We start from the raw sequence: 23,682 nt of genomic DNA on the forward strand, positions 1-23,682 counted from the left end.
TAATTCCATACACAGTTTTCATAAATCTGTCTCAAATCAAAGTGACAACGTGAATGTAAATTGCACTAATTGTTGACAATGATGCATTTTGCAATTTGGTAGAATATTTGAATAAATCAATATTTTGTTTCTTGATCTTACTGAAGTATTACAATGAAAGCAATACTTTGATCATAATTATGTCTCAAAGTTTGAAAACAATAAAAAGCTTAATATCCTGGATTTTTATGAATCTAGGCTAAAATGTTAAAATGTATTTCGCCGCATTTGCAGCATTTTTTCATGTACAAAACGAAACTGATGAAATGGTGGTAAGCTAGAGGTAAAGCAAACATAGCCCGCAAAAAACTGTTTAGCAACTGTCAATTGAAATATTATGAAGCCTTGTAAACCAAGAAGAATCAAGAAAGACAAAACTATGTTAGAATATACAATTCAAAGAGCATGATATTTCGTGGATTACTCTGGCAAAAAATGATGAAATTCACTGAAATGTTACAACAGTATGCCCTGGTGGTACCAACTCAAGTTGACAGAAACTAATTGAGGTGATACGAATAAAGTATAAAGAAATATCCAAGATAAATGAGTACCATGTAATTGTTATTTAATTATTTAGCTTTGTGTAATTTTTGGCCGAATATTTTTAACTTTGTGTATTTGTGTTACACAGTTCAGATTAAGTATACAGAAAATGTTTGAAGAAAATACTGTTCAAGACAAAGCTTTTTCGAATGATATTGCAATAACTACTTTTTTGATAATGATATCCTGATGTTGATAGCAATAATCCTACAATCTATCCATATCGAAACACATCTTTTAAAACTTAAAATTTAGATTATGAACTCTAAATTAGCTAAAACCAAAATTTTTTTTATCTACAATCCTTAATTATTGTCCAAACAACGATGTCTAAAAGCAATCTGAATAAATATTTGATTTATATCTAAACAGCAAGCTGAAGAAAAGTTTTCACGTTAGTGAGCTCATGTGTTTGGACTCACATATGACCTTTAAGTATATTATCTATTTTAGTGTATATAATACAATGTAGAGGTAACTTTGTGCACGCAAGGCAACTTCAAAATGTTGCATTTCATAAAACGGAATTATTTTTGAATTACAGAATATATTGAATTTTTATTGGTTATTTTGTTCAATCTGAGACCAATACCTCAAACGTTTTCGACATGAATATGTTGATTATTACTTGAGATATTGTAACAAGTCACTTGACTTTGGTATTATGTACCTGGTATAATGAATCCAGTAATGAATCCACACATTTGTTCAGCAACATTTCTTTGTAAAATTTCACGTCATTTAATTTATATTTATCGATGATATTTTCTCACAAAGCAGAAGCTCATGCGAAACTATTCCTTTGCCTAAGTCTAATCATGATGACATTTCAGTAGCAACGACAAATCTACAGCACTAGCACATCAAGAAAATCTACTTGGGTTTAATTGAAATATGTTTTATTCGCAAGCATTTAGTTTTTCAAGAAATAGCGTATGCTTCACAAAAATATTTGAATAGCATGCCAAACACTCAAAAACAGATAACATACCATAATAAATTTGTTTAAATATTTACGGCACAACGTATAAAACATTTAGATTTGTTAAACAAAATTTTGCATATCAAGGAAAAATTTGATCTAAGGTGAAGTCTGAGATGCTCTACTTATTGTTCCATGACATTTGGTGCGGAAACATTTCCCAAAAAATTTCTGCTAATTAACTTGATTCATCAGGGACACTTCTGCAATTGTGCTCGACCTTCAGATTTGGCGACCAGCTTAATAAATTTCTCCCTATACTTTTGCACAACAAAAGTATATTTTTGTCACAACAAACACGCTAGTTAAAGTGTTTTAGAAATTTTATTTACAAATCCAAGAATTTGCTTTTTCTTTATTGTATTTTCTAGGCCTCTATTTACTTATTAGTTACTAGTTACTTACTTACTAGATTTCAATTCATTGGAAAATTTTGGAATCCGCACTCAGAAAGCTGTAAAAAGTCAAAATTTAAAGTTGGCCTCAAATAATTGTGTATTGACTTAAAACATAGACAACGCCCTTAATTCGCCTTGGATATATGTCTGGATTAGTATCGGGAAACATAGCCAACGTAATTCAACCGTTATGTGAGAGAAAAAACATGTTTAAAAACATCCATTTTATAAGTTGGTGGTCGAGTAAAACAACTGTACCTTTGAAGGTGTAATGCAAAATGGTGACGGCAGCAACAAGGATAGCAATAATTATAAGGCTTAGCAATAGAAATGCAACAAATCTGATAACTTTTACTTCATGGTTCCTCACCACTGTAAAATACATATAAATCAGGTCAGTTGTTACAGTGTGAAGTGTTTATAACGATGCGATACATGTTACCTATATCTGCTTCGGTTTGAAGGCTGCTGTCGCTTGATACACTCCGATCAATATCCTCCGATACTGGTAAATAATGGTTAAATTAGGGTTAAAACTAAATCAAAAACAAAGAATTAAACACAAGTCTCTTGATATGCAACGCATAGTATTGATCAAGTTGAATTCGTATTGAAATTACTGCAAATTTTTGAAAATTGACGTCATGAAAATGTAAAGTTAAACAAACGGCTGTAAACAATGGCAGATTCTTAGCAAAAATAATTAACTTAAGTCAAATGGCAAACATCGTCGATTTCCTAAAACCAAATGATAGATAAAAATTTTTATTAATCCAAAACACAAAAAAATGGACAAAACCTAATTTTAAACAAAACAAAGGTTCTATTAATCTATTACAAGATTTTATTGGAAGAAGGAACAACACTGTGTTGTAATTATATATCACCAAACTTACCATCATTGACAGTTTCTTCAGATACGTTGATGCCAACAATTGGTTCTGTGTCTACGTCGAGTGGCATCGAATGTTCAGGGGCTTGGGGATAAAGTATTCATGTTAAAACTACATGATTAAACTGTAGCTGAATTAACAAAAGAAACAATTTAAACTCAATTCAATAATGCCTTTTAACTTAGGTGTTTCGGCAAGATAGCAATCATAATATAGCTTTATCCTTCACGCTTCTTATAATTTGCTAGCAAGTTCATTGTTTTGAAAAGATATAGGAACTATAGCACGACAAGTTTTTAATTTTCATGTTTCCACCCTCGTGATTCGGTTTAACACAGTTTCCTTGGCTCAATTTATTACATTTGCATTTTTCCGTCTTTCAGGAACACGTTAAATTATGTTTGCTTGAAATAATTTTTGTCAACTATTTCTCAGTTTAAAATTGATCGATTACGTATTGTCAAATTTTCAATAGGCCTACGCCTACAACTTTCATGGAATTACTTGCTTGTTTAAAAAACCTTTACATCAAACATTGCAAATTCCTTTATAATATACCTTCATGGATAAAACTCGTTTTCTTCGCCTTCACTGCTGACGTTTAAGCTTCTTATGATTTGTATGTAAAACGTTATCAGCAAAATTAAACACTATTTTGTTCAAACAAAAGCATAAATTACTTTAGACGTGTCAGGGACAGATATCATACAACCCGACAAAATTTTTTGAAAATCTAAATCTTTGACCGATGTTGCAGCATAAAGTTACATTTTAAGCAAATTCGGATAAAATTTGTCATATTTGCATTTCCTTTTTTTCAAAACACCTTAACTTGTTTTTGCCTAAAATTATAATATCTTTACCTTAGAAGTACAAATTTATCTCTGCCTAAAATAGTTTTTGCCAAACAATCTGTCTGTTTAAAATCAACCTAAAATTCGGCAAACTTTCAAACTATTTGATCGTTAAAAACGTTTATAACCAACAATGCAGCTCTCTGTAATATACCTTCATCGATACTTTCTTCGACTTGGTTGTCGGCTGAACTACTTCCCGTCGCCTTCACTGCTGACGTTGAAGCTTCTGGTGATTTGTTTTTAAAACATTATCAACAAAATGACAAGAATTTGGAATTGTTGACGATTTTTATAACAAAAAGATACATTTTAAGCAAACTCGTATAAATATGTGGAAGACTCCTGACATGTGACCTGTGCGAATGGTAGTCAATGGTAAAGTTGATGTCACTTTCAATTTTAAACAATTAGAAAGGAATTGTTAATTGTGATGGAAAACTTTGCCATTTGCACTTGATGTAAGTAAATAGATGTTAGCAATGTCCTATTTCAACTGTAATATTTATGCTATGTTTGAATGGTCTTAAAACTAAGCAGATATAATATATAGCCCAATGAAAATTTTCTATGATTTAAAGGTTGTTTCTAGACATCGATTTTTAGTAAAAAACAAACATTTTTAAAGGCACAGTGCCTTTAAAAGGATTCATGTTTTTGATGTGTGTTAAATGCTAAACGTTGCATTATTTGTATGATTTAATTGAAAAGTTTACTGTATACGGCAGAACCAACCTTCACAGATGTTTTCCGGGTCTTCATTGCTAACTGAAGTTAATTCTTTTGTATTAAAGTCTGCTGTTGTAGATTCTGCATTTGTTTATGTTGAAATTTATTTAAACAAATCTAAGAACAGTTATTGCACAGTACTGACCTACTTGAATTAACTTTGTTTCTAAGCAAAGGCTAAGTTATTCTAAATCAAAATTTGGTGACTATCGCTATTTTACTTTGTTTGTGAGCAAAAAAGATTAAGTTTTCATAGTAAAGTGCTTTATTAAAGTAAAAAATTATCCCCACTTTAGCAAGCGCTAACATGTTTGTAAGATTGTCAATCGATACTAATTACTTGTCGTTTTTTGGAGTATTCACTTTAAAAATTAAAGCAACTCACGATATATATGCTTGCCATCGTTGATAAGTTCTTCTTCTTCTTCTGTTTTGGTGATGATGATCTTTTCGGTTGCATCGTTGCCTGACATATTTGCTTTTGATGAATTGGGGTTAAAAAAATTAACAAAAACAGAAAATAAATCGTTTCACTTAAGAAATATTTAAGTACTGTTGATGTAAAATAAATCAATCATTAAATTTTTCACAATCAGTGATACTTAACAGTTACTTTGGGAAAATAACTAAACAGTTTAATGAGTGTTTGTATAAATATAAAATAAGGCAAAGAAAATATAAATACAGGTGACCAAAAAATTTTTCAAAAACTTTTCCTTTAGCGAGCCTCTATTGCCACACCAAGCTTGAAATCACATTTAACACTCAGGTCACCAAACTATATCATCAAGACGTTAATAACAATTTTTACTTGTTAAGTTGATATTACCACAAAATAATACACCAGTTATCTTGTGGTTAACAAACACGGCATAATACAAAAGTTGTCTCACAAACCACTTGTCACCAAAAAAGTTAACAAACGTGACAAACGCAATCAACGTGCGCATCTGAATGATTAATTATCATTAAAGTTGCCACGTCGAGCAAAGTTGGTTTCACGCTCCAATGAGCATATTTAAAATTTATATTTAAACTTTGGATGGGGAACAATACCTATGAATTGTTTGTTAAACTAAAATAATTCCCTATACAGTTTTCATAAATCTGTCTCAGACCAAAAGTGACAACGTGAATGTAAATTGCACTCATTGTTGACAATGATGACTTTTGCAATGTGGTAGAAAATTTGTCATTATTTTGTTTCCAGATCTTACTGTAGTATTACGATGAAAACAACATTTTCATGGTGATTATATTTCAAAGTTTGAAAACAATAAAAAGTTTAATTTCAAAACTTCAAGTTTTTTGAAAAAAAATTTTTAACATAAAACTTGTTCGCAGCAAATTGCAATAACCGCCTTTATTTGTGGTATCCTGGTGTTGATAGCAATAATCCTACAATGTATCCATATCGAAACAGATCTTTTGAAACGTAAAATTTTCATTATTAACTCTCATAACTTAATCAAAATAAAAACATTTTTCCTCATTAAAGTCCTTTTTTGCCTAAACAACAAATTCCAAAAAAGTCTGAGTTCATATCCTACATTTTTCTAAATAGCAAGCTGAAGAAATTTGTTTAAACTTACAAAGCTCATGTGCTTGTTTCATCCACATTTGGATTTCCTTTTGGCCTTTAAGTAAAGTATGTAATAAAGCATATATTGCAAGACGTACTTGCAACTTTGTACAGGCAAGGCAGCTACACAATGTTGAACGTACAGGTAAATTTGTAAAAGCGAAAAATTTTTGAACTAAATTACATAATGAAATATTATTGCTTGTTCAACTTAAGATCAAAGCTTAACTTTTGGTCTCTGAGAATTTTGATATTTTTAGAGATAACGCAACAGAAATCACTTGACTCCGGCGTCTCGTTCTTGGCATAATCAATCTAGTCAACTAACATCTGGTCATAAACATCTTCAATTTTTCACGTCATCTAATCTATGCTTATTGATTATTATAGTTACTTACACAGCGGAAGTCAACGTTTTACGTTTGAATTCTTCCTGGTCTTGTACCGTCAACGGCCAGTCAAAATAGCCAAAGCCAATATAAAACAAATTTATTTGCCGGCATAGAACAGCATAACAAAGATCTTCCCGGTCGGGCCCCAAAATCTGATTAAATTCTTAATTATCATCGCGTCCTCATTTGTCTGCAACGATTCAAACAGCGCTGCGATTCATCATTTTCATGCTCATAGGTGAGGACAGCTTCAAAATAAAATGCTTGAAAATGTGTGTAAACACAATAAAAAATGTACGAACAAACCTAAAATGTGAAATACTGAAACTAATTTAAAGTACAAAGCAGTAAACAACATGACGTACATCTATACGCGCATGGGCAAGGTTTAAGATGCATTTTGATCTTGCGCGTAACTTAAAATTTAACGATGCACGTCTGATAAATAGCCTATAACTGCACTTCTGATAAAATTTCGTTACAATTGCAAACTAAGACCTTGTGCAAGCTTAGTTATGTTTGATATTTCAGTGGCATCGAAAACTACTTGGGTTAAATTGAAATTCGGTTTATTCGCAAGCATTAAGATTTTAAATGAAATAACATACGCGCAGTGTTTTTTTTAAGGTGTTTTGGGGGACCGAAACGGTCCCCCAAATTTCTCCAGCGGTTTCCCAAAATTTGGACTTGCAAGACTGGACAAGCAAATATGGCTATTTTTTGGTATTTAAATGGGTGTACCGACACTTAATCACGCGACACTTAATCACGCGACGCTTAATCACCGACACATAATCACTAGGACATTTAATCACGCGACTTGGATACTTAATCAGGCGACATTTAATCACGCGACACATAATCACTTCGATGTCGGAAAAGCGTGAGGAAAATCCAGTAATTCAAGCTCGTGTGCATCTCTCTGTGGAGTCTAATGACGAATTAAGAACAGCTGTTCGGTGTTTACCAGCCTTAGCCATGGTCCCTTCCTCTGACGTAGTCGAGTCTTTTCTGATCTTAGCTGATAGCATGCCCGATCACGAGAAGATGCCTGAACTGCTTTCGTATTTCGAACACACATATATAAGAGGCAGACGACGTCCGGGACGTGGTGAAAATTACGGCTCAGCCATCTTTCCAATCGAAAGTTAGAATCATTACGAAGCCGGGGCAGGTTGCATTGCAAGAACCACAAATGCAGTCGAAGGTTGGCATTTTGGTCTCCAAGTGCTTTTTCAATGCCACCACCCGACATTGTGGACTGTCATACAGGGAATTGAAAAAGACATTCAAATGCAACGTGCAACGTTTCTGCAAGGAATTGCTGGTACTCAACCTTCTATTCCAATGCGGTACAAGACACTGAAACTGCGCGTGCAAAACACAGTTGACCGTTATCTGTCAAGCGAGATTTTAGTCTATCTTCGTGCAGTTGCTTACATTTCCCATGCATAACATTGCTGTAAATTGTAAATAAATATTGTAAATGTGTGATTAAGTGTCGCGTGATTAAATGTCCTAGTGATTATGTGTCGGTGATTAAGCGTCGCGTGATTAAGTGTTGCGTGATTAAGTGTCACCATTCATTTAAATGAAACACTTGCGGTCTCGTAAAACTACTTAGCGGTCACCCAAATCAAACCTTAAAAAAAAACCTGCATACGCGTAACAAAAGTTGTTTAAACAATAGCATGCCAAACACTCAAAAACAGATAAAGAATATAATATATTTGTTTAAATTATGGCACAATTAATAGAAAATCTAAGGTTTATGAAACATATTTTTACGAAACGCAGAATCATTTGACACAATTAGTATTGTTTGAGATTGTGTGATGAAGTTTTCCAAAAGCTTTCTTCTAATTAACTTGATTTATCAGAGACACTTCTGCAAATTTTTCCGACTATTCTGCTTTGAAGACGAGCATTTTGGATTGGCTTATCTATGAAAAAGATATGGAAAGGATGTTAACATCAAACAATAACAACATAATGTGGCAGGGATAATTTTCCACAATAAAAGTATGTTTTATGTTGTCTGCCAGAACAAATTTTTTACAAATTTTATTTACAAATCCAAGAATTTGCCGTTTCGCAGATATTTTAGCTTTAAGATCACTTAAGACTTACTACATTTTTGGATTATTGGAAAGTTTCGGGATGCGCAACTAGAATGCTGTAGAAAATCAAAATATATAGTTGGCCTTACATATTTTGCAGTGATCCCATTAAATCAGAATGGCTATAAATCAATGTGGATATATGCCAACTCTACAGTAGTATTGGAAAATATGGTCAGAGTAATATTACCGCTTATTTTACGAAAGTCGTGCATAAAAACATTGATTTTGTAAGTTGGTAACGTAAAATAACTGTACCTTTGAAGGAGAAATGAAGTGTTAACACAATGCCAACAACAACGATAACAATGCAGCTTATCATCATAATTGCAATTGTTCGCATGTTGTTTACTAGAGAAATTCTTTCGGCTGAAAAATACGTGTAAACCTGCAGAGATTTGTTACAGTTTTATTTAAATAATTCGTAACATTGGAATATACTTTACCCACATCTACTTCAGATCTAAAGTTGCTATGGCTTGTTTCTCCTGAATCATTGTTTCCGGACACTGGTAAATTAGTGTTATAAAAGTAAAAGTTATAAGCTTTTTTAAGAGTTATAATATTAAATATAAACTAAAAGGTATAAAATTAGTCATACATTGTACTGTATACAGATAAACAATTATTTTGACATACAACGCATAGTATTGATCAAGTTTTAAAAAATTTGCATTAATATTGCTCCAAATTTTTAAACATTTAAGTCATCAAAAGTTACAGTTAAGCAAATGGCTGTAGGCATTGGCAGATTCTTAGTACAAACAATTAACTTAAGTCAGATTGAAAACAATGTCGACTTCCCAACGCATAGTATTGATCAAGTTTTAAAAAATTCGCATTAATATTGCTCCAAATTTTCAGATTGAAAACAATGTCGACTTCCCAACACCAAATGATAGACAACAACTGTTATTAACCGAAGACAGTGAAGTGGAATAACCTATTCCTAAACTACACAAAGGTGGTATTGAAATGTTGTAAGCTTTTGTTGGAAGAACGCACAATACTGTTTTGTGCACTGTATATGCATTATTTTACTTAAACTAACCTAGAACTAAATTAGTACTATAAAGTAATCTACAAGTAACCTACAACTTTCATAAAATTATAGGCTTGTTTAAAAACATTTACATCAAACATTGTGGATTCCTTCATAATATACCTTCATGGATAAAACTCGTTTCCGTCGCCTTCAATGCTTAGGTTGAAGCTTCTTAAGATTTGTTTTTAAAATGTTATCAACAAAATTAAAAACTATTTTTTTCAAACAAAAGCATAAATTACATTAGACTTTTCATGGACAGGTTTCATTGAACCCAAGAAAAATTGTTGAAAATCTAAATCGTTGACCGATGTTGTGGCAAAAGGTTGCATTTTAAGCAAATTCGGATAAAAGTCATCATATTTGCATTTTCCTTTTTTCAAAACACCTTAACATGTTTTTGTCTAAAATTATAATATCTGTACCTTAAAAGTACAAATTTATCTTTGCCTAAAATAGTTTTTGCCAAACAATCTGTCTATTTAAAATCGACCTAAAAACCGACAAACTTTTAAACTATTTGCTCCTTTAAAAACGTTTATAACCAACAACGCAGCTCTCTTTGTAATATACCTTCATCGATACTTTCTTCGACTTGGTTGTTGGCAGAAATACTTTCCGTCGCCTTCACTGCTGACGTTGAAGCTTCTGGTGATTTGTTTTTAAAACAATTTTAGCAAAATTTAAAACAATAATTTTCTGACAAAATCACAAGTCATTTAAAACAAAACGAATAAATTTGGATTCGTTGACCGATGTTATAGTAAAAAAGATACATTTTAACCAAATTTGTTGATCAACGTAGAAATAATCTCCGGACATATATACTGTGCAAATGGCAATCAATGCAGTAAGTTTATTCATATATGTCAAATTATTACTGTAAAAAGTTAAAATGGAATTAACGACAGCATTTTACTGGAAAATCCTTGAGTTTTTGATTAGGAAGCTATGGGTATTTGCGATCTGCGGTTACAACTTCCATTTTAAACGATTAGGAAGAAATGGTAAACTATGATTGAAAACTTTTCCATTTGTTCTTGATGTAATGGATGTCAGCAATATCCCATTTTAACTGTAATATTAATGCTATCTTTGAATGGTCTAAAAACTAAGCAGACATATTATATAGCTCACCAAAAAGTTTTCTATGATTTAAAGAATGTTTCGAGCCATCGATTTTTAGTACAAAACAAACATTTTTAAAGACACAGGGCAAGTACTTTAACAAATATTCATGTTTGTGATTATGTTAAATGCTAAACGTTGCATTAGTTCTATGATTTAATTGAAAGCGTTTACTGCATACGGCAGAACTTACCTTCAAAATTGTTTTCCAGGTTTTCATTGCTAACCAAAGCTAATTCACTTGTAGTAAAGTCTGCTGTTGTCCATTCTACAATTGTTATTGTTGAAATTTATTTAAACAAATTTAAAAACAGTTATTGCACAGTACTGCCCTACTTGAAGTAACCTTGTTTCTAACCAAAGGTTACGTTATTCAAAATCAAAATTTATTGACTACTGCTTTTCTATTTTCTTCGTGAGTGAAAACAGAGAAAATTTCTGTAGTAAGTTACTTTATTAAAGTAAAAAATTATCCCTGGTTTAGCAAGCGCTATCATGTTTGTAAGAATGCAAATCGTTAAAAATTACTTATCGGTTTTTGGAACTTCCACTTTGTTTATTAAAGCAAGTCACGCTACATATAACTTATACTTGCCATCATCAATGAATTCTTCTTCTTCTTCTGTGTTTGTGATAATCTTTTCCATTGAATCGTTGACTGACATATTTGCTTTTGATGAATTGTGATTAAAAAGAATAAACAAAAACAAAAAATAAATCTTTTAACTTAAGAAATATTTAAGTACTGTTGATGTAAAATAGATCAATCAATACATTTTTCACAATCAGTTTAAGTTTTTTTGACACTTTCGGAAAAACATGAAAACAATTTAAAAAACACTTTAACGAGCGCTTGAAGAAAAGGAAACTACACCTGACTAGAATATATTTCAGAAAATTTGCCGTTAGCCGTCCTCCATTCTCACAAACAAACACAAAATCAAATTTAACTACCTCATCAAGAAATTGAAAACATTTTTACTTGGTGAGGTGATACTACAACAAAATAAATACCAGTTACTCTGTCTGTTACTGTTAACCAACACGACATGATGCAGAAGGTATATGCTAAAACCACTTGCCAGCAAATAAACTTAACAAACTTGAAAATCTCAATCAACGTGCGCAGTTGACTGAGTAATTTTCATTGAAGTTGCCACGTCGTGCAAAGTGAATTTCACGCCCCAATGAGCATGTCTAAAATTTATTTAAACTTTGAATGGGAAACAATATTTATAAATTGTTTGTTAAATTTAAAATACTTCCCTATACAGTTTTCATAAATCTGTCTCAGATAAAAAGTGGACAGATGAATGTAAATTGCGTTATGTTTTATTCAAAACGAAAGGAAACTGATGAAGTGATGGTAGGCTACAAGTAAAATAAACCTGAAGTAAACTATTTAGCAACTGTCAGTTAAACGTTATGAAGCTCTGTAAATCAAGAAGCACCAAAGTAGATGAAAGATAAGTTAAAATATAAATGTGAAGGACCATGACATTTCATTATAGTAACTACACTAAATTGCCTAAAATATAAAATGTGCTATTTTCTAAAATCCTTTTTACTCAAACAATAAATTATAAACATTATCTGAGTAAATATTCCTTTTAAGTTCCTATTATTATTTATCTTTTATTTATGTAGTGGAGTTTTAATGCGACTGTTTAAATCATATTTTTTACACTACTTTTTATTTCTGGACAAACAAAGTTTTAACCATGATGTTTTGATTTAATAACAAAATAGGTTTTCTTCCCCAACAATACCCTTAAAATTACTCAGCTCGTGTTCAACGGAGCGTTAAACCAAGCTTGCTCGATATGTCAGTTTCATTGTCCTTCAATCAGTCAGCTTTGCACGTGTGATGGGGTAGATTCGTTTTTTATTACTGTCTGAGGCTGAGTGTCAAACCTTGTTCTGTGCTAATTGATATAATCAAACACTGGTGTCTTTGCTAGTTTATTTTTTTAAACCGTGTTTATAAACATCGAAAATGAAACTTTTCTCTTTTAAGGCATTCAGAAGTTTTTTGGTCCAACTAGAGTTGTTTTTAGTTCTATTTGAATTAATTTAGTTATCATAAAAAAAAATTGGCGAAATGTCAGATGTCAAATCGAAAGGATCCGGAGCTGGTGATAATCACGAGGAAGATAATCATGAAGGTTGTAAGTTTGTAAATATTGTATACATCTAAGTTCAAATCCAAATACTTATCAATGTTTATGTCACAGTCGAGATTCCGGCTTGGGCTTCGAGCGCCATCGTCACCATATTCATTGCTTTCATATTTTCGGGTTCGATGATATTTATATTTGTGTTGGTGCTCAGGCCATTCGACTTCAAGGAGGTATATTTACGTAGCAAGAGACAGCTTTTTTGTGACGAAATCAAAATATTGATGGATCTGATTAAAAAAAGTAGTGTAGGCTAATTTTGAAGACATGTTTTGAAGGGATATGAAACGGTGTATATGTTTCTGACTTCAGCCGAAGTTTTGAGGACACACAATAACATCGAAGGTAAAGGCAAGTTTGTATAAAAAAGTAATTGTGTATAAATTGTGATTGTGTGATTAAACTTGTAATATTTTAAGTAGATCTGATAGAGACACTTTGGCAATAATTTGTGGCACCTCGATGTGATATCACAACAACTTCTGCTGATTTCTGGGATACGAGAAAAATTTATGGTGAAGTTTTGTGCTTCGGTTGATGCTTTTGAAAGTTGTGGTGTGTTACATAAGAATTAGCTGTTGTTTTTCTATTACCTACAACTATTTATTTTGAAGATAAAATAAAAAGCAAATGTTTGCGCAAATCAGTTGAATATTGGACATAATTTCTACATATTAGTTTCTTCAAACACTTTTTGCAAAAGGTGGAAGTCTAATCTGCATTTGGTTCATTCATTTGATGCTTTTAACATTTGTAACGTTTTTTATAAGAACTTGGTATTATGTTCATTCATTGGTAAATATTTACTTGCGTGGAAAAACAGAGCATAATTTTGCGCAAAATGTAAACAAATCAGGTATACATTGGCCGTATTTTCTGGTAACGTTGTTTGATACCACCCAGTATAACAGCAAGAAAAAAACATAAACAAAAGGAAGCGGATGCTGCAGATGGTTTTATCCGTTTGATGCTTTTAAACATTATGGTGGATTTTGTCAGAAAATTTGTGTAGTTTTCCGTCTTTTACCTGTAAATAAATTTGCATGAGTGACAAGAAAAGGATGTTTTTACCCGAAGGATCCATGCGACAAATTACTGCAAAATGACTTTTGCAATACAGGTTTTGAAAGGAAAAATGCATGATAAAAATAACAAAAGTCGCACTGGAAACCATTTGAAAGAGACGGTTTCTCATCGTAATGGTCATTCTTTTAGCCTGGACGTTTGCAAACGCATATTATATATTATAACATTATCTATTTTCCATATCATATATAACATTTCATATATCTCCATGTTATGCATAATCCTGTTTGCAGTCAATCGCGTAAAGACTACAAACTTGTTGTGATTTTTCTGAAACTTGTGTTGTTGTAAATAGTTTTATTCAATTTTGCCTTATTCCAATACAGCTATATTTTGGTTACAAGGCTAATCTGCTATCTTACAGCATCCATAAAACTTAATTTATTGCAGCGATCATAAAATTTAACATAACTTATGTATGGAAGTGAGTTTTTAATACAAATAAATAATTAATTTTGCATTTTTTGTCATTATTGTAGCATTAGTAATGGATAATATATAATGTAGAAAAGTTTTTGAGTTCTGACAATTTGTAAACAATGCATTTTATTATGATTAAATTTGATTCACAAAACCAAATAGGGTAGCCTACAAAGTAACGTAACGGCTGTTTTTAATCGTCACGGGTGGAATTTTGTCGCTACAACAATTAACCAAATAGACTGCTTGGAGATGCATGTTTCAATGTAATACCATATTAGGAAAAGGACAGCTTAAATTTCAACATCGCTTTTAAATGAACAATATTTTTTGGAGATGCGAAACAGAAGCATATTTTTGGTAACTCTACTTATAACAAATTTGTGTATGTATGTCGTTAAAACAAACTATACTGTTATAGTGATCAATAGATGAATTACTATATACGTTAAAACTTAGTAGACACCTTCATTCTAAAATAATTTTGGAACTAAATCTATACATAAAAGTAATTGCAGGTTCTGTTATTGCGACTTGATGGTTTCACCATGAAGAAAAACCTTGACTGTAATGTAATTAAATTCAGCATACTACGTTTTTAAAAATTACTTTTTGCTGCTGTAAATTTCTTTTATTTTTACTTAATTTATTACTTAATGATTATGTTTGGTATTAAAGTTGTCCCATATTGAAAAACTGCAAAGTGCTTTTTCTTTTCACATCAAAATGATGAATGTCTTGCGTGCGATCTGCAGTTTTTGCAGCAACTTATGACTAATAATACGAGAGTGCGGGTGCAACCAAAAGTTTGATATCGAAAAGCATTAAACATTTTACGCTTTTATTCAGAAACGTCTACCAAAACAAATAACACAAACATGTAAGATGTAACATTTGAATTCAAAATGATGTCGAAAACTTACATTTCATAACAGTATCAAAAAATTTATTTTTATGTAAACTGCTTATCCAACGTCATCGTGAGTTCAATCATTCTGGAGGTTATTCATGGTGAAAGCAGAAAGACAACTGTTGAAATAACTTTTAGCTGTGAAATTGTTTCGTAATCATGCACTTTTTTGATGACATATGCTTTTATTTATAAGTAATTTGGAAGAATTTTACTAGGAAATGTCTTTTAAATATCATTCACAAAGTTAACTGTGAGAAGATTTTATATACTGTAGATAATATTTGTGCACACCTTCACTGCTATCCTTACCTTCACTGAAATCTTGTTGTTCATCTACTTGAAGCTGAGTGCTTGTTACCATTTTGTCTAAATAAAATTCTCCAACATAACAATTCATACCAATCTCATTAGATATACAGTAATCATTATAGGTAGCCAACACGTGATATTTACCAAATAATAGATATAAGTTGCTAAACCGACTCCACAGACCAAATACATTAAGACTGACAGAACCCAAAATGCTTCTCTGCTTAAGTCTTTGTTACAATCATCCAAAATGGAATCTATGAAGTAAAGAAACAGTTAGTTATAAATTTCTGCTAACATTTTATAAAACACAAATTCGCAAATTAACATAACTCACTATAGACGTCGATTGCTTTCCCTTTGGGAAATAGATCGATTTCAAAACGCTCTTTTTCTTCTTTTTGGTCTTCTTCGTCTTCTTCTTCGTCTTCTTCTTCTTCTTCTTCTTCTTCCTCGTCTTCGTCTTCATCACTTTCGTCGCTGGTCCATTCCAACTCAAGGTTGAACGTTTCGCAATCGACAAGGATACGTTTACTTCCGTTACCAAATATGTATTCATTGTCCATTACACGTTTGCCTTCGTCTATGACGGATTTACCATTGCCATTGAGTCGCTCATCTTTATCGGTAACCTGTTGCCCTTCGTCGATGCCGTTGTCATTGTCGTTGATTTTTTCACCGTCACCGCTGACCTCTTGTCTATTAGAAGTGACTGTTTTGCCTTCATCGCTGACTGGCTTGGCATTGTCATTGACTCGTCCATCGTCGCCCAAGATCAGCTTACCTTGGTCATTAATTTGTTCGCCTTTGTTGCTAACATGTTTCACATCATCGGTGACCAGATTCCCATTGTCATTGGCTATTTCGACTTCTTCTCTGACCTCTTTGCCTTCGTCGATGACCAGCCTGCCATTGTCATTGACTTGTTTTCCTTCATTCCCGACTTGTTCGCCATCGTCGATGACCAGCTTGCCATTGTCATTGAGCCTTTCGCCTTCATCACTGGCCTGAGTGCTTTTGTTGATGACCGGCTTGCCATTGCAATTGACTCGTTCGCCTTCGTCAATGACCTGCTTGCCTTCTTCAATATCCAGCTTGCTATTATCATTTTCTCGGTTGATTTCGTCGTGCATCTTTTTGGCCTGGTAAATGACAAGCTTGCCAACGAATCGTTCGATTGCGTCGTTGAATAGCTTGTCGTCATCGTAGACTGGTTTGCTTTCATTGATGACGAGATTGCCATTGCCATTGCCATTATTTCCTTCGAGTTCGTCGTTCATCAGTTTCGCCTCGTAAATAACCAGCCTGCCAACGGATTGTGCGATTTCGTCCATGGCCTCTTTGCGAATGTCGTTGAATTGCTTGTCTTCATCGCAAACTAGTTCGCTTTCATCGTTGACCGGATTGCCACTGACTTGTTCGCTTTCGTCTGTAACATGTTTACCTTGTTTGATGCCCAGCTTGTCATTGTAGTTGACCCTTTCACCTTCCTTGTTAATTTGTTTCCTCTCGTTGATGACGAATTTTGCATTGTCATTGACCTTTTCGCCTTTATCACTTGCTTGAGTGCTTACATTGTTGACCGGCTTGCCATTGCAACCGAGTCGTTCGCCTTCGTCGATGACCTGTTTGCTTTCTTCAATATCCAGCTTGCCATTATCATTAACTCGTTCGCCTTCGTCTTCGACTTGTTTGGCCTCGTAAGTGACCAGCTTGCCATTGAATCGTTCGATTTCGTCCATGACCTGTTGGCGATTGTCATTGAATCGCTTGTCTTCATCGCTGATTAGTTCGTTTTCATCGTTGACAGGATTGCCATTGCCGTTGCCACTGACTTGTTCGCTTTCGTCTGTAACATGTTTACCTTCTTTGAGGCCCAGCTTGCCATTGTAATTGACCTTTTCCCTTGCATCACTGGCCGGTTCGCTTTCGTTGCTGACCAGATTGCCGCTGTCATTGAGTCGCTCGATTGCTTTGATGACCTGTTGGTTTTCTTCAATATCCAGCTTGCCATTATCATTAACTCGTTCGCCTTCGTCTTTGACCTGTTTGCCCTCGTAAGTGACCAGCTTGCCGTTGAATCGTTCGATTTCGTCCATGACCTGTTGGCGATTGTCATTGAATCGCTTGTCTTCATCGCTGACTAGTTCGCTTTCATCGTTGACAGGATTGCAATTGCCACTGACTTGTTCGCTTTCGTCTGTAACATGTTTACCTTGTTTGATGCCCAGCTTGCCATTGTAGTTGACCCTTTCGTCTTCATCACTGGCCTGAGTGCTTTCGTTGATGACCGGTTTGCCATTGCCATTTTCATTTAATCGCTGACCGTTATCGCTGACTTGTTCGCTTTCATCGCTGATCGACTTTCCGTTATTATTGATTGGTTCGATTTCGTTGCGAACCTGCTTGACATTGTCGTTGAATTTTTCGCCTTCATCGCTGATTCGTTCGCTTTCGTTGTTGAGCAGATTGCCATTGCCATTGCCATTGACGCTGACTTGTTCGCTTTCATCGCAGACCAGATTTCCATTGACTCGTTCAATTTCGTCGGTAGTATGTTTGCCTTCTTCGAGGCCCAGCTTATCATTGTCTTTGACCCTTTCACTTTCACTTTCGCCTTCATCGCTGACCAGCTTGTCATTGTTATCGATTTTTTCGGCTTCATCGCTGATTCGTTCGTTGTCGTCGCTGATCGCCTTTCCGTTATTATTGATTGGTTCGATTTCGTCGCGAACCTGCTTGACATTGTCGTTGAATTGTTCGCCTTTATCGCTGACCAGCTTGTCATTGTTATCGATTCTTTCGGCTTCATCGCTGATTCTTTCGCTTTGGTTGTTGACCAGCTTGTCGTTGTCATTGGCTCGTTTGCTTTCATCATTAACCCGATCATCAGATGTATTTTGTGAAGAGAATTCAGACATAGCTGCTGAAATTTACTTATTATGAAACAAAATGCAACAAAATTTGCTCTTTAAACTTTTTACGTCCTGTTAAAAATTATTACACTTAGCACTTAGTTTTGCTGTTTGTACATTACTTTATACTGCACTACATGTTACATTATATTCGAATTCCTCTAAACATCATAACAAATAATACTTCATGTTTAACGTACAAAGAAAAACTTTTGGATTCCCTTCCTGCAAAATAATTTTAGCAGTCTACTGAGAGAAATAGACTACATCACAAAGTCACAGGCTGGCAAACTACCTGCAGCTTTACTTCAATAACCGTGCTTCCATCCATCAGGTGCAGCGCAGACTGAGGAAAGTCATTCAAGGTGACTGCGCAAGTAACGTTTGTTTCACGCACCACTGGCTAAAAACGATGTAAATTTTAACTTTTCACGGGGGTTTCAAAATTGTATTGTTTCTTTTCGGAAAGAATTTAAGCATTGCATATCATAACAAATACTACATGTTTTTGACACAATTGCTGCAACAATGCAAACAATGTTTATAGTTTTAAACATAATAAGAATATATTTAAAATACAGCCAAAAAGAGTTCCAAAATTTTAAAACTTTACAAAAATTTAATTTCACACCAGGTTTCAACAATTGAAAGCCACATACTGATGTCAGCTTATGTAAGATTCAGAAGTAAAATCAAGATGAAGAAATTTCGCGAAATTTCTAACTTCTTTTAATTTATGATATCTATATTTATTTTACTGTTAATGAAACTTCAGTTGCATTTAAGTGCAGCTTGTATGTAATTGGGGATAACAACAAGAAATATTTCAACAGTTTATTGCCAAACATAACTTCTACTTGGTTTAAAAACTTGTTTTAATAAAGGAGTAATACAACCCTTCTCAACAGATAAATAACCAGTTTAAAAGTAATCCCTTTCATTTATCTAATAAATATTGTACGTCTTTCACATAGTGTATTCAATTTTATAATTCTACATGTTTACAAAAAATTTAACTTCGTTTTTTTATTCTCTGTCATGTGCATTATTTCGGTAAAACACATTTTGATGTGATGCATGTTTTACATTAAAAATGTTGGTAAAACTTACAATGCAGTCATGTGCACGTTTAATACCATTATTGTACCGTGTATGCCAGCAAAAGGGAAAAACATACGCAACATAAATAAATGGTAAATCCACTACATTTTCCGATTGGTAACAGCAAGTTGTTTAAACACAACAATTAATTTGGTACTTATTACTTTGCTTGCTTGGTAATATTTACCGGGTATACTTGTTTTCTCATTAAAATGTGGAAAATATTCATTAGTTAACCAAATAAATCAATAGTAATGTGTGAAAAAGTAAACAACGATTTAGTAACGGGTTCAGTCGGTCTGTCGATGCCTCAAAAAGCTGGTTTACAACTTTTTCAACCTGTGGGCTATTGTGAGACTAAAAAAAGTTGCTATACTCTGCAGCATTAACTTCTTTTGAAACATAAGTTAAAAATAAAACCTCATGAAAGAAAAAAACAAATACAAATTTTTGTTATGTAGAAAATTTTCATATTTTAAGATGTAAAGGTCATCGTAGAAAAGTAAAGTGTGCAAAAGAGCTCTGTACCTTATCTCCCTTGCAGCTACTATACAGTTTGTACATAGTTTTTAATTTGGCGTTAATGTCGCGCTGTCCCCAATCAAAAAGCGGACGACTTACATTAGCCCTACAACGTGGTAATTTAGGCACTTGGTAAAAGCTGGACACGACGCAATCCGCTAATCGTCCATGCACGGTTGAAATTGGACGATTTTTGCGTAAGCGTCCATGGAAGCTTTCACGCAAAACCGACGTTTTTGCTTAATCGTCCATGAACGGTTGTTGAAATAGGCTTAAATCAGTTATTTTGCAACAAAGCGTCCATGGGCGGGTTGTAGGATACGTTCAAAGCAGTGGTTTCGAGATCGATCATGGACACTTAAAAACGGGCGAATTTTGCGTTTTTTTCCACGGGCGATTGTAGGTTGAAGTTTAATTGGCGGATATGAGAAAAGCATACATGGAGTGTTTTGGGATAGGCTAGTGGATATGATAAAAGCGCCCATGAACGATTTTTTTTGATAAGCTGAGCTGACAGGAGAGAAGTGACTATCATTGTCCAACAAACAAAAACTCAATTTTAATGTATTTGAAAGGCGTTGTTTCAACTCAGTATTGAAATGTGTGCACAGGGAAGGAATAAATTTAGTTGAGCGTGCAATGGCTATTTTTTCAACATGTTGCGCAGGGGATTTCTCAGCTAAGAACAACAAACTTTGCAATCAAGATCTAAACAAAGTCCAATTTCAAAAACTTCTTAAGTTATGTAGCCTAATTAAAAATTTTACAAGAATTTTATATTCATCAACACTCAAGCTTAATGTGTTAAATTGCATATACCTGTGAGCAGCGTAAAACTTGACTTAAAACTGATTAACTTAACTTTCGCTTTAAACACAAAAATTGTATTAGTTGTTTTATTTGTTATATCAGTTGCTGCAGAAACCTGTGACAAATGCTCTATCAATGGTATACAATTCTGATGAACCAATCGACAACAAAAACTGCATTAAAACTGAAAAAAAACAACATTCACAATTAATTCTTATAACGTGATTGCTCAAGCATGGTATAGATGTTGTATAAAAGTAAACTGATCTATCAAAAAACTAAAGTCATTAACTTAATTTTTTATAGCTGTTTGGCACCACGAGTACAAAACTAAAACACTTAGAATTTTAAAGGTGCTTTTAAATTTTCTAGTTTTGTTTGAGTTAAGTAACTTTTATCTCTGGTTTTTGTGTGCACATTTTTTGTTCGTATAGCATGTATTATACAACAACAAAACTGTGTATTGCTGGACCTGTGTACTCGTAGACAATTATCTAAATGTAGAAACGTAGTGTAACAGCTGAAATAAATCATGAACAAACTTCACAGATGGCCTGTTTTCGATATTCACTGGCAATGCATTAACGTCGCTAGGTCTGTTTACTGGACCTAGTAGAAAGTTTTAAATTTGGGCAATATAATGTAAAAAACAAAAAAAATACGTGACAACCAAAATTACATAAAGGCTAGCTCGGTAACCAGGGGATCGTATGATAAAGAATGCCAGGTGCCAGGTTCAAGTCGTCCGAAAACTTTCTTTAGTCAGATGATAGAGATTATTGTGGTCATGTTGAAGTATCAGGCTAAAAGTGAAAACACAGCAATGTCAAAATACATAATTGTATTAATCTTGAGCATGTTATTTACAGTACTTATACTTACTCCTGATTAGTGGCCTTGGTGAAAAGTTGAAAATTTGGCCAAGACCATAGTGACACTAAAAGGCTTAAGGCTATGGCGATTGTAATAGTAAATTGTAATAAGTCATATAATTGGCATTTTAATAAGCGACTGTGTGTTCTCCAGTTAGATCAAATATAATATTTAGACAGCTGTGTTATACTTGGTTAATCCTGTTATTCAAACATTGTATCCCTAAACCGACACATTGACCTAGTTTATGAGTGTTTTCAAGTAGCGTTGCATTTTAGAGTGTGTGAAGTTTGATAGTGCTGTGGTGAAAAGCTCGGTGACGTAGAATATGACATATAGTCAAGTGGGGCAAAAAAATGCAAAATTGACAAACTTTTGATTTTCTCGCTAAAAAATGGGCCAAAAAGTCAAGTTTTACCCTCTATTGATCAATATTAATATTCCATTGATGTATCCAAAAAATTGGAGCATTATGTTTATTCTTTTTATTTTTATCGAATATTTTGTGTTGTTTTTTTTTTCCCCCAGTGTTTGGGGCAATAAAAACCATGCACTGGGTAAAAAAAAACAATCAATTTCGACAGCAAATTTTGTTTATTAAAAGCAACACAAAGCAGAAGAAATAGCAATATATACAGATGAGGATGAAACTGTAACATCTTGTTCAAACAAACAAAGAAGTTTATGCATTATGAAGTCCATATTTGCTTAGGAACACAAATTTTTCTTTCACTTCCTCTTCTTCGGCAAAACCAAAATATGATTTTGCACGTCCGACAGAAGTTAACACTGCGGTTGAAGGACCCCAAAAACAATTTTCAACGTTGACTGTATCTATGTCCTCCTTTGTTGGCCAGTCCCAATACACTGCATCTTCTGAAGTTGATTTCTTGTCCCAAAACTTAAATTCAGCTTGCTCAATTTTTCCATCAACCTCGTCTCTGAAGACCTTCAGAAGTTTTCCCCAATAATATGTTTTTGGCTTCTCCCAAAACACGGCAAAGTACTTTCCAACTTGCTTTTTGTTTATTTCCAATTTAATTGTTCTCTTTTCTCTCTTCTGTTCATTTACACTTTCTTCAGTTACATCTCTTCCTCTACATCTTCCATTCTAACAACTGTGTCTTCTCTTGTTTCGTCATTCATTTCTTCAGATTCATCGTCAGACTCTTCTACCATCTCATCCTCTGTATCTACTCTCCTCATGTCTTCATCCATTTGTCTTTGAATTTCTAGCTCCATCCTTCTTTCTATTTCTTCCTCCTCCAGGTCCAGTGAATTTATTTCTTCATCTTCGTCTGCATTCCTTTTCCTTCTCCCAGCTTTTCTATTTTTTGCAATTGTTCCATTTGCTTCAAAGTTTTCAACTTGCTCGTTAAATTCTTCATTTGTTAAAATGCTTCCATTCATCTTCACTCTTTTTCTTTTTTTCTTCTTTTCATTTGTTTGTCGTTCCCTTGATTTTAACACACTTTCTATCGAAACCGATTCATCTTTTGACACAAGCCGTATTTCATACTTCATCCCTTCAGGAGCGTGAAGTTGCAACTCATTGATGATGTCCTTTGTTGTTCTTATCCGTGATTGTACTGTGGTGCTCGTCGACGGTGTGGAAACAGCTTAAATGTTGCAGATTGATGAGGTGGATGGCATTTCTTCCACATTACTTGACCATTCAGTTTCCTGTGGACTGGTCTTTTCCAAAATTGGATTGCCTTCTTCATCTTTTGGAGAAACACAATGCTACCAGGACTGGTTAAACTAACACTGAACAGAGACTTCTGATACTGGTAAATGCTTACAAGAAGGTTAAGCTTTTGAATGGCTATTTGGCAGGAGTTCAACAAA

General features: G+C 33.6%; 2 protein-coding genes and 1 long non-coding RNA gene across 12 annotated transcripts; 1 reads left to right on the forward strand and 2 right to left on the reverse strand.

Annotated features, from left to right (window-relative positions):
* Window positions 1-1,487: 1,487 nt before the first annotated feature.
* Window positions 1,488-11,449, reverse strand: LOC143452157 (uncharacterized). Of its 7 annotated transcripts, none has more exons than XM_076953018.1 (8): window positions 11,304-11,449; window positions 10,902-10,961; window positions 10,154-10,228; window positions 2,862-2,942; window positions 2,408-2,470; window positions 2,224-2,337; window positions 1,977-2,021; window positions 1,488-1,827 (listed from the first exon to the last, which is right to left on the reverse strand). In XM_076953018.1, exons 1-7 carry the CDS (start codon window positions 11,371-11,373, stop codon window positions 2,014-2,016), a joined length of 471 nt encoding a protein of 156 aa, XP_076809133.1. In that variant the 5' UTR covers window positions 11,374-11,449; the 3' UTR covers window positions 1,488-1,827; window positions 1,977-2,013. The 7 variants fall into 7 exon arrangements, with proteins under 7 accessions (XP_076809133.1, XP_076809132.1, XP_076809130.1 ...); XM_076953017.1 differs by having other exon boundaries at window positions 10,902-10,964; XM_076953015.1 differs by lacking the exons at window positions 10,154-10,228; window positions 10,902-10,961; window positions 11,304-11,449 and adding exons at window positions 3,867-3,941; window positions 4,448-4,522; window positions 4,827-4,989 and having other exon boundaries at window positions 1,488-1,822.
* Window positions 11,450-12,728: 1,279 nt separating this feature from the next.
* On the forward strand, window positions 12,729-13,933 carry LOC143452482 (uncharacterized). Of its 3 annotated transcripts, none has more exons than XR_013115045.1 (4): window positions 12,729-12,873; window positions 12,943-13,058; window positions 13,164-13,236; window positions 13,308-13,933. It is a non-coding gene; the product is annotated as an uncharacterized LOC143452482 (long non-coding RNA). The 3 variants fall into 3 exon arrangements; XR_013115046.1 differs by having other exon boundaries at window positions 13,164-13,230; window positions 13,305-13,933; XR_013115047.1 differs by having other exon boundaries at window positions 13,164-13,230.
* Window positions 13,934-15,211: 1,278 nt separating this feature from the next.
* Window positions 15,212-18,862, reverse strand: LOC143453125 (uncharacterized). Of its 2 annotated transcripts, none has more exons than XM_076954283.1 (5): window positions 18,824-18,862; window positions 15,951-18,539; window positions 15,758-15,870; window positions 15,614-15,670; window positions 15,212-15,420 (listed from the first exon to the last, which is right to left on the reverse strand). In XM_076954283.1, exons 2-4 carry the CDS (start codon window positions 18,532-18,534, stop codon window positions 15,659-15,661), a joined length of 2,709 nt encoding a protein of 902 aa, XP_076810398.1. In that variant the 5' UTR covers window positions 18,535-18,539; window positions 18,824-18,862; the 3' UTR covers window positions 15,212-15,420; window positions 15,614-15,658. The 2 variants fall into 2 exon arrangements, with proteins under 2 accessions (XP_076810398.1, XP_076810399.1); XM_076954284.1 differs by lacking the exon at window positions 18,824-18,862 and adding an exon at window positions 18,729-18,750.
* Window positions 18,863-23,682: the final 4,820 nt, after the last annotated feature.

This window comes from Clavelina lepadiformis, chromosome 4 (assembly GCF_947623445.1).
Source record: "Clavelina lepadiformis chromosome 4, kaClaLepa1.1, whole genome shotgun sequence".
Taxonomy (NCBI): domain Eukaryota; kingdom Metazoa; phylum Chordata; class Ascidiacea; order Aplousobranchia; family Clavelinidae; genus Clavelina; species Clavelina lepadiformis.

Coding starts and splice junctions, on each gene's coding strand:
- LOC143452157 (XM_076953015.1), bottom strand. CDS start 4,914: ATGTCAGGCAACGATGCAACCGAAAAGATCATCATCACCAAAACAGAA. Junction 4,523..4,826: donor CGATGGCAAGCATATATATC/GTGAGTTGCTTT, acceptor AAACAAATGCAG/AATCTACAACAGCAGACTTT. Junction 3,942..4,447: donor CCCGGAAAACATCTGTGAAG/GTTGGTTCTGCC, acceptor ACAAATCACCAG/AAGCTTCAACGTCAGCAGTG.
- LOC143453125 (XM_076954283.1), bottom strand. CDS start 18,534: ATGTCTGAATTCTCTTCACAAAATACATCTGATGATCGGGTTAATGAT. Junction 15,871..15,950: donor GAAAGCAATCGACGTCTATA/GTGAGTTATGTT, acceptor TTTACTTCATAG/ATTCCATTTTGGATGATTGT.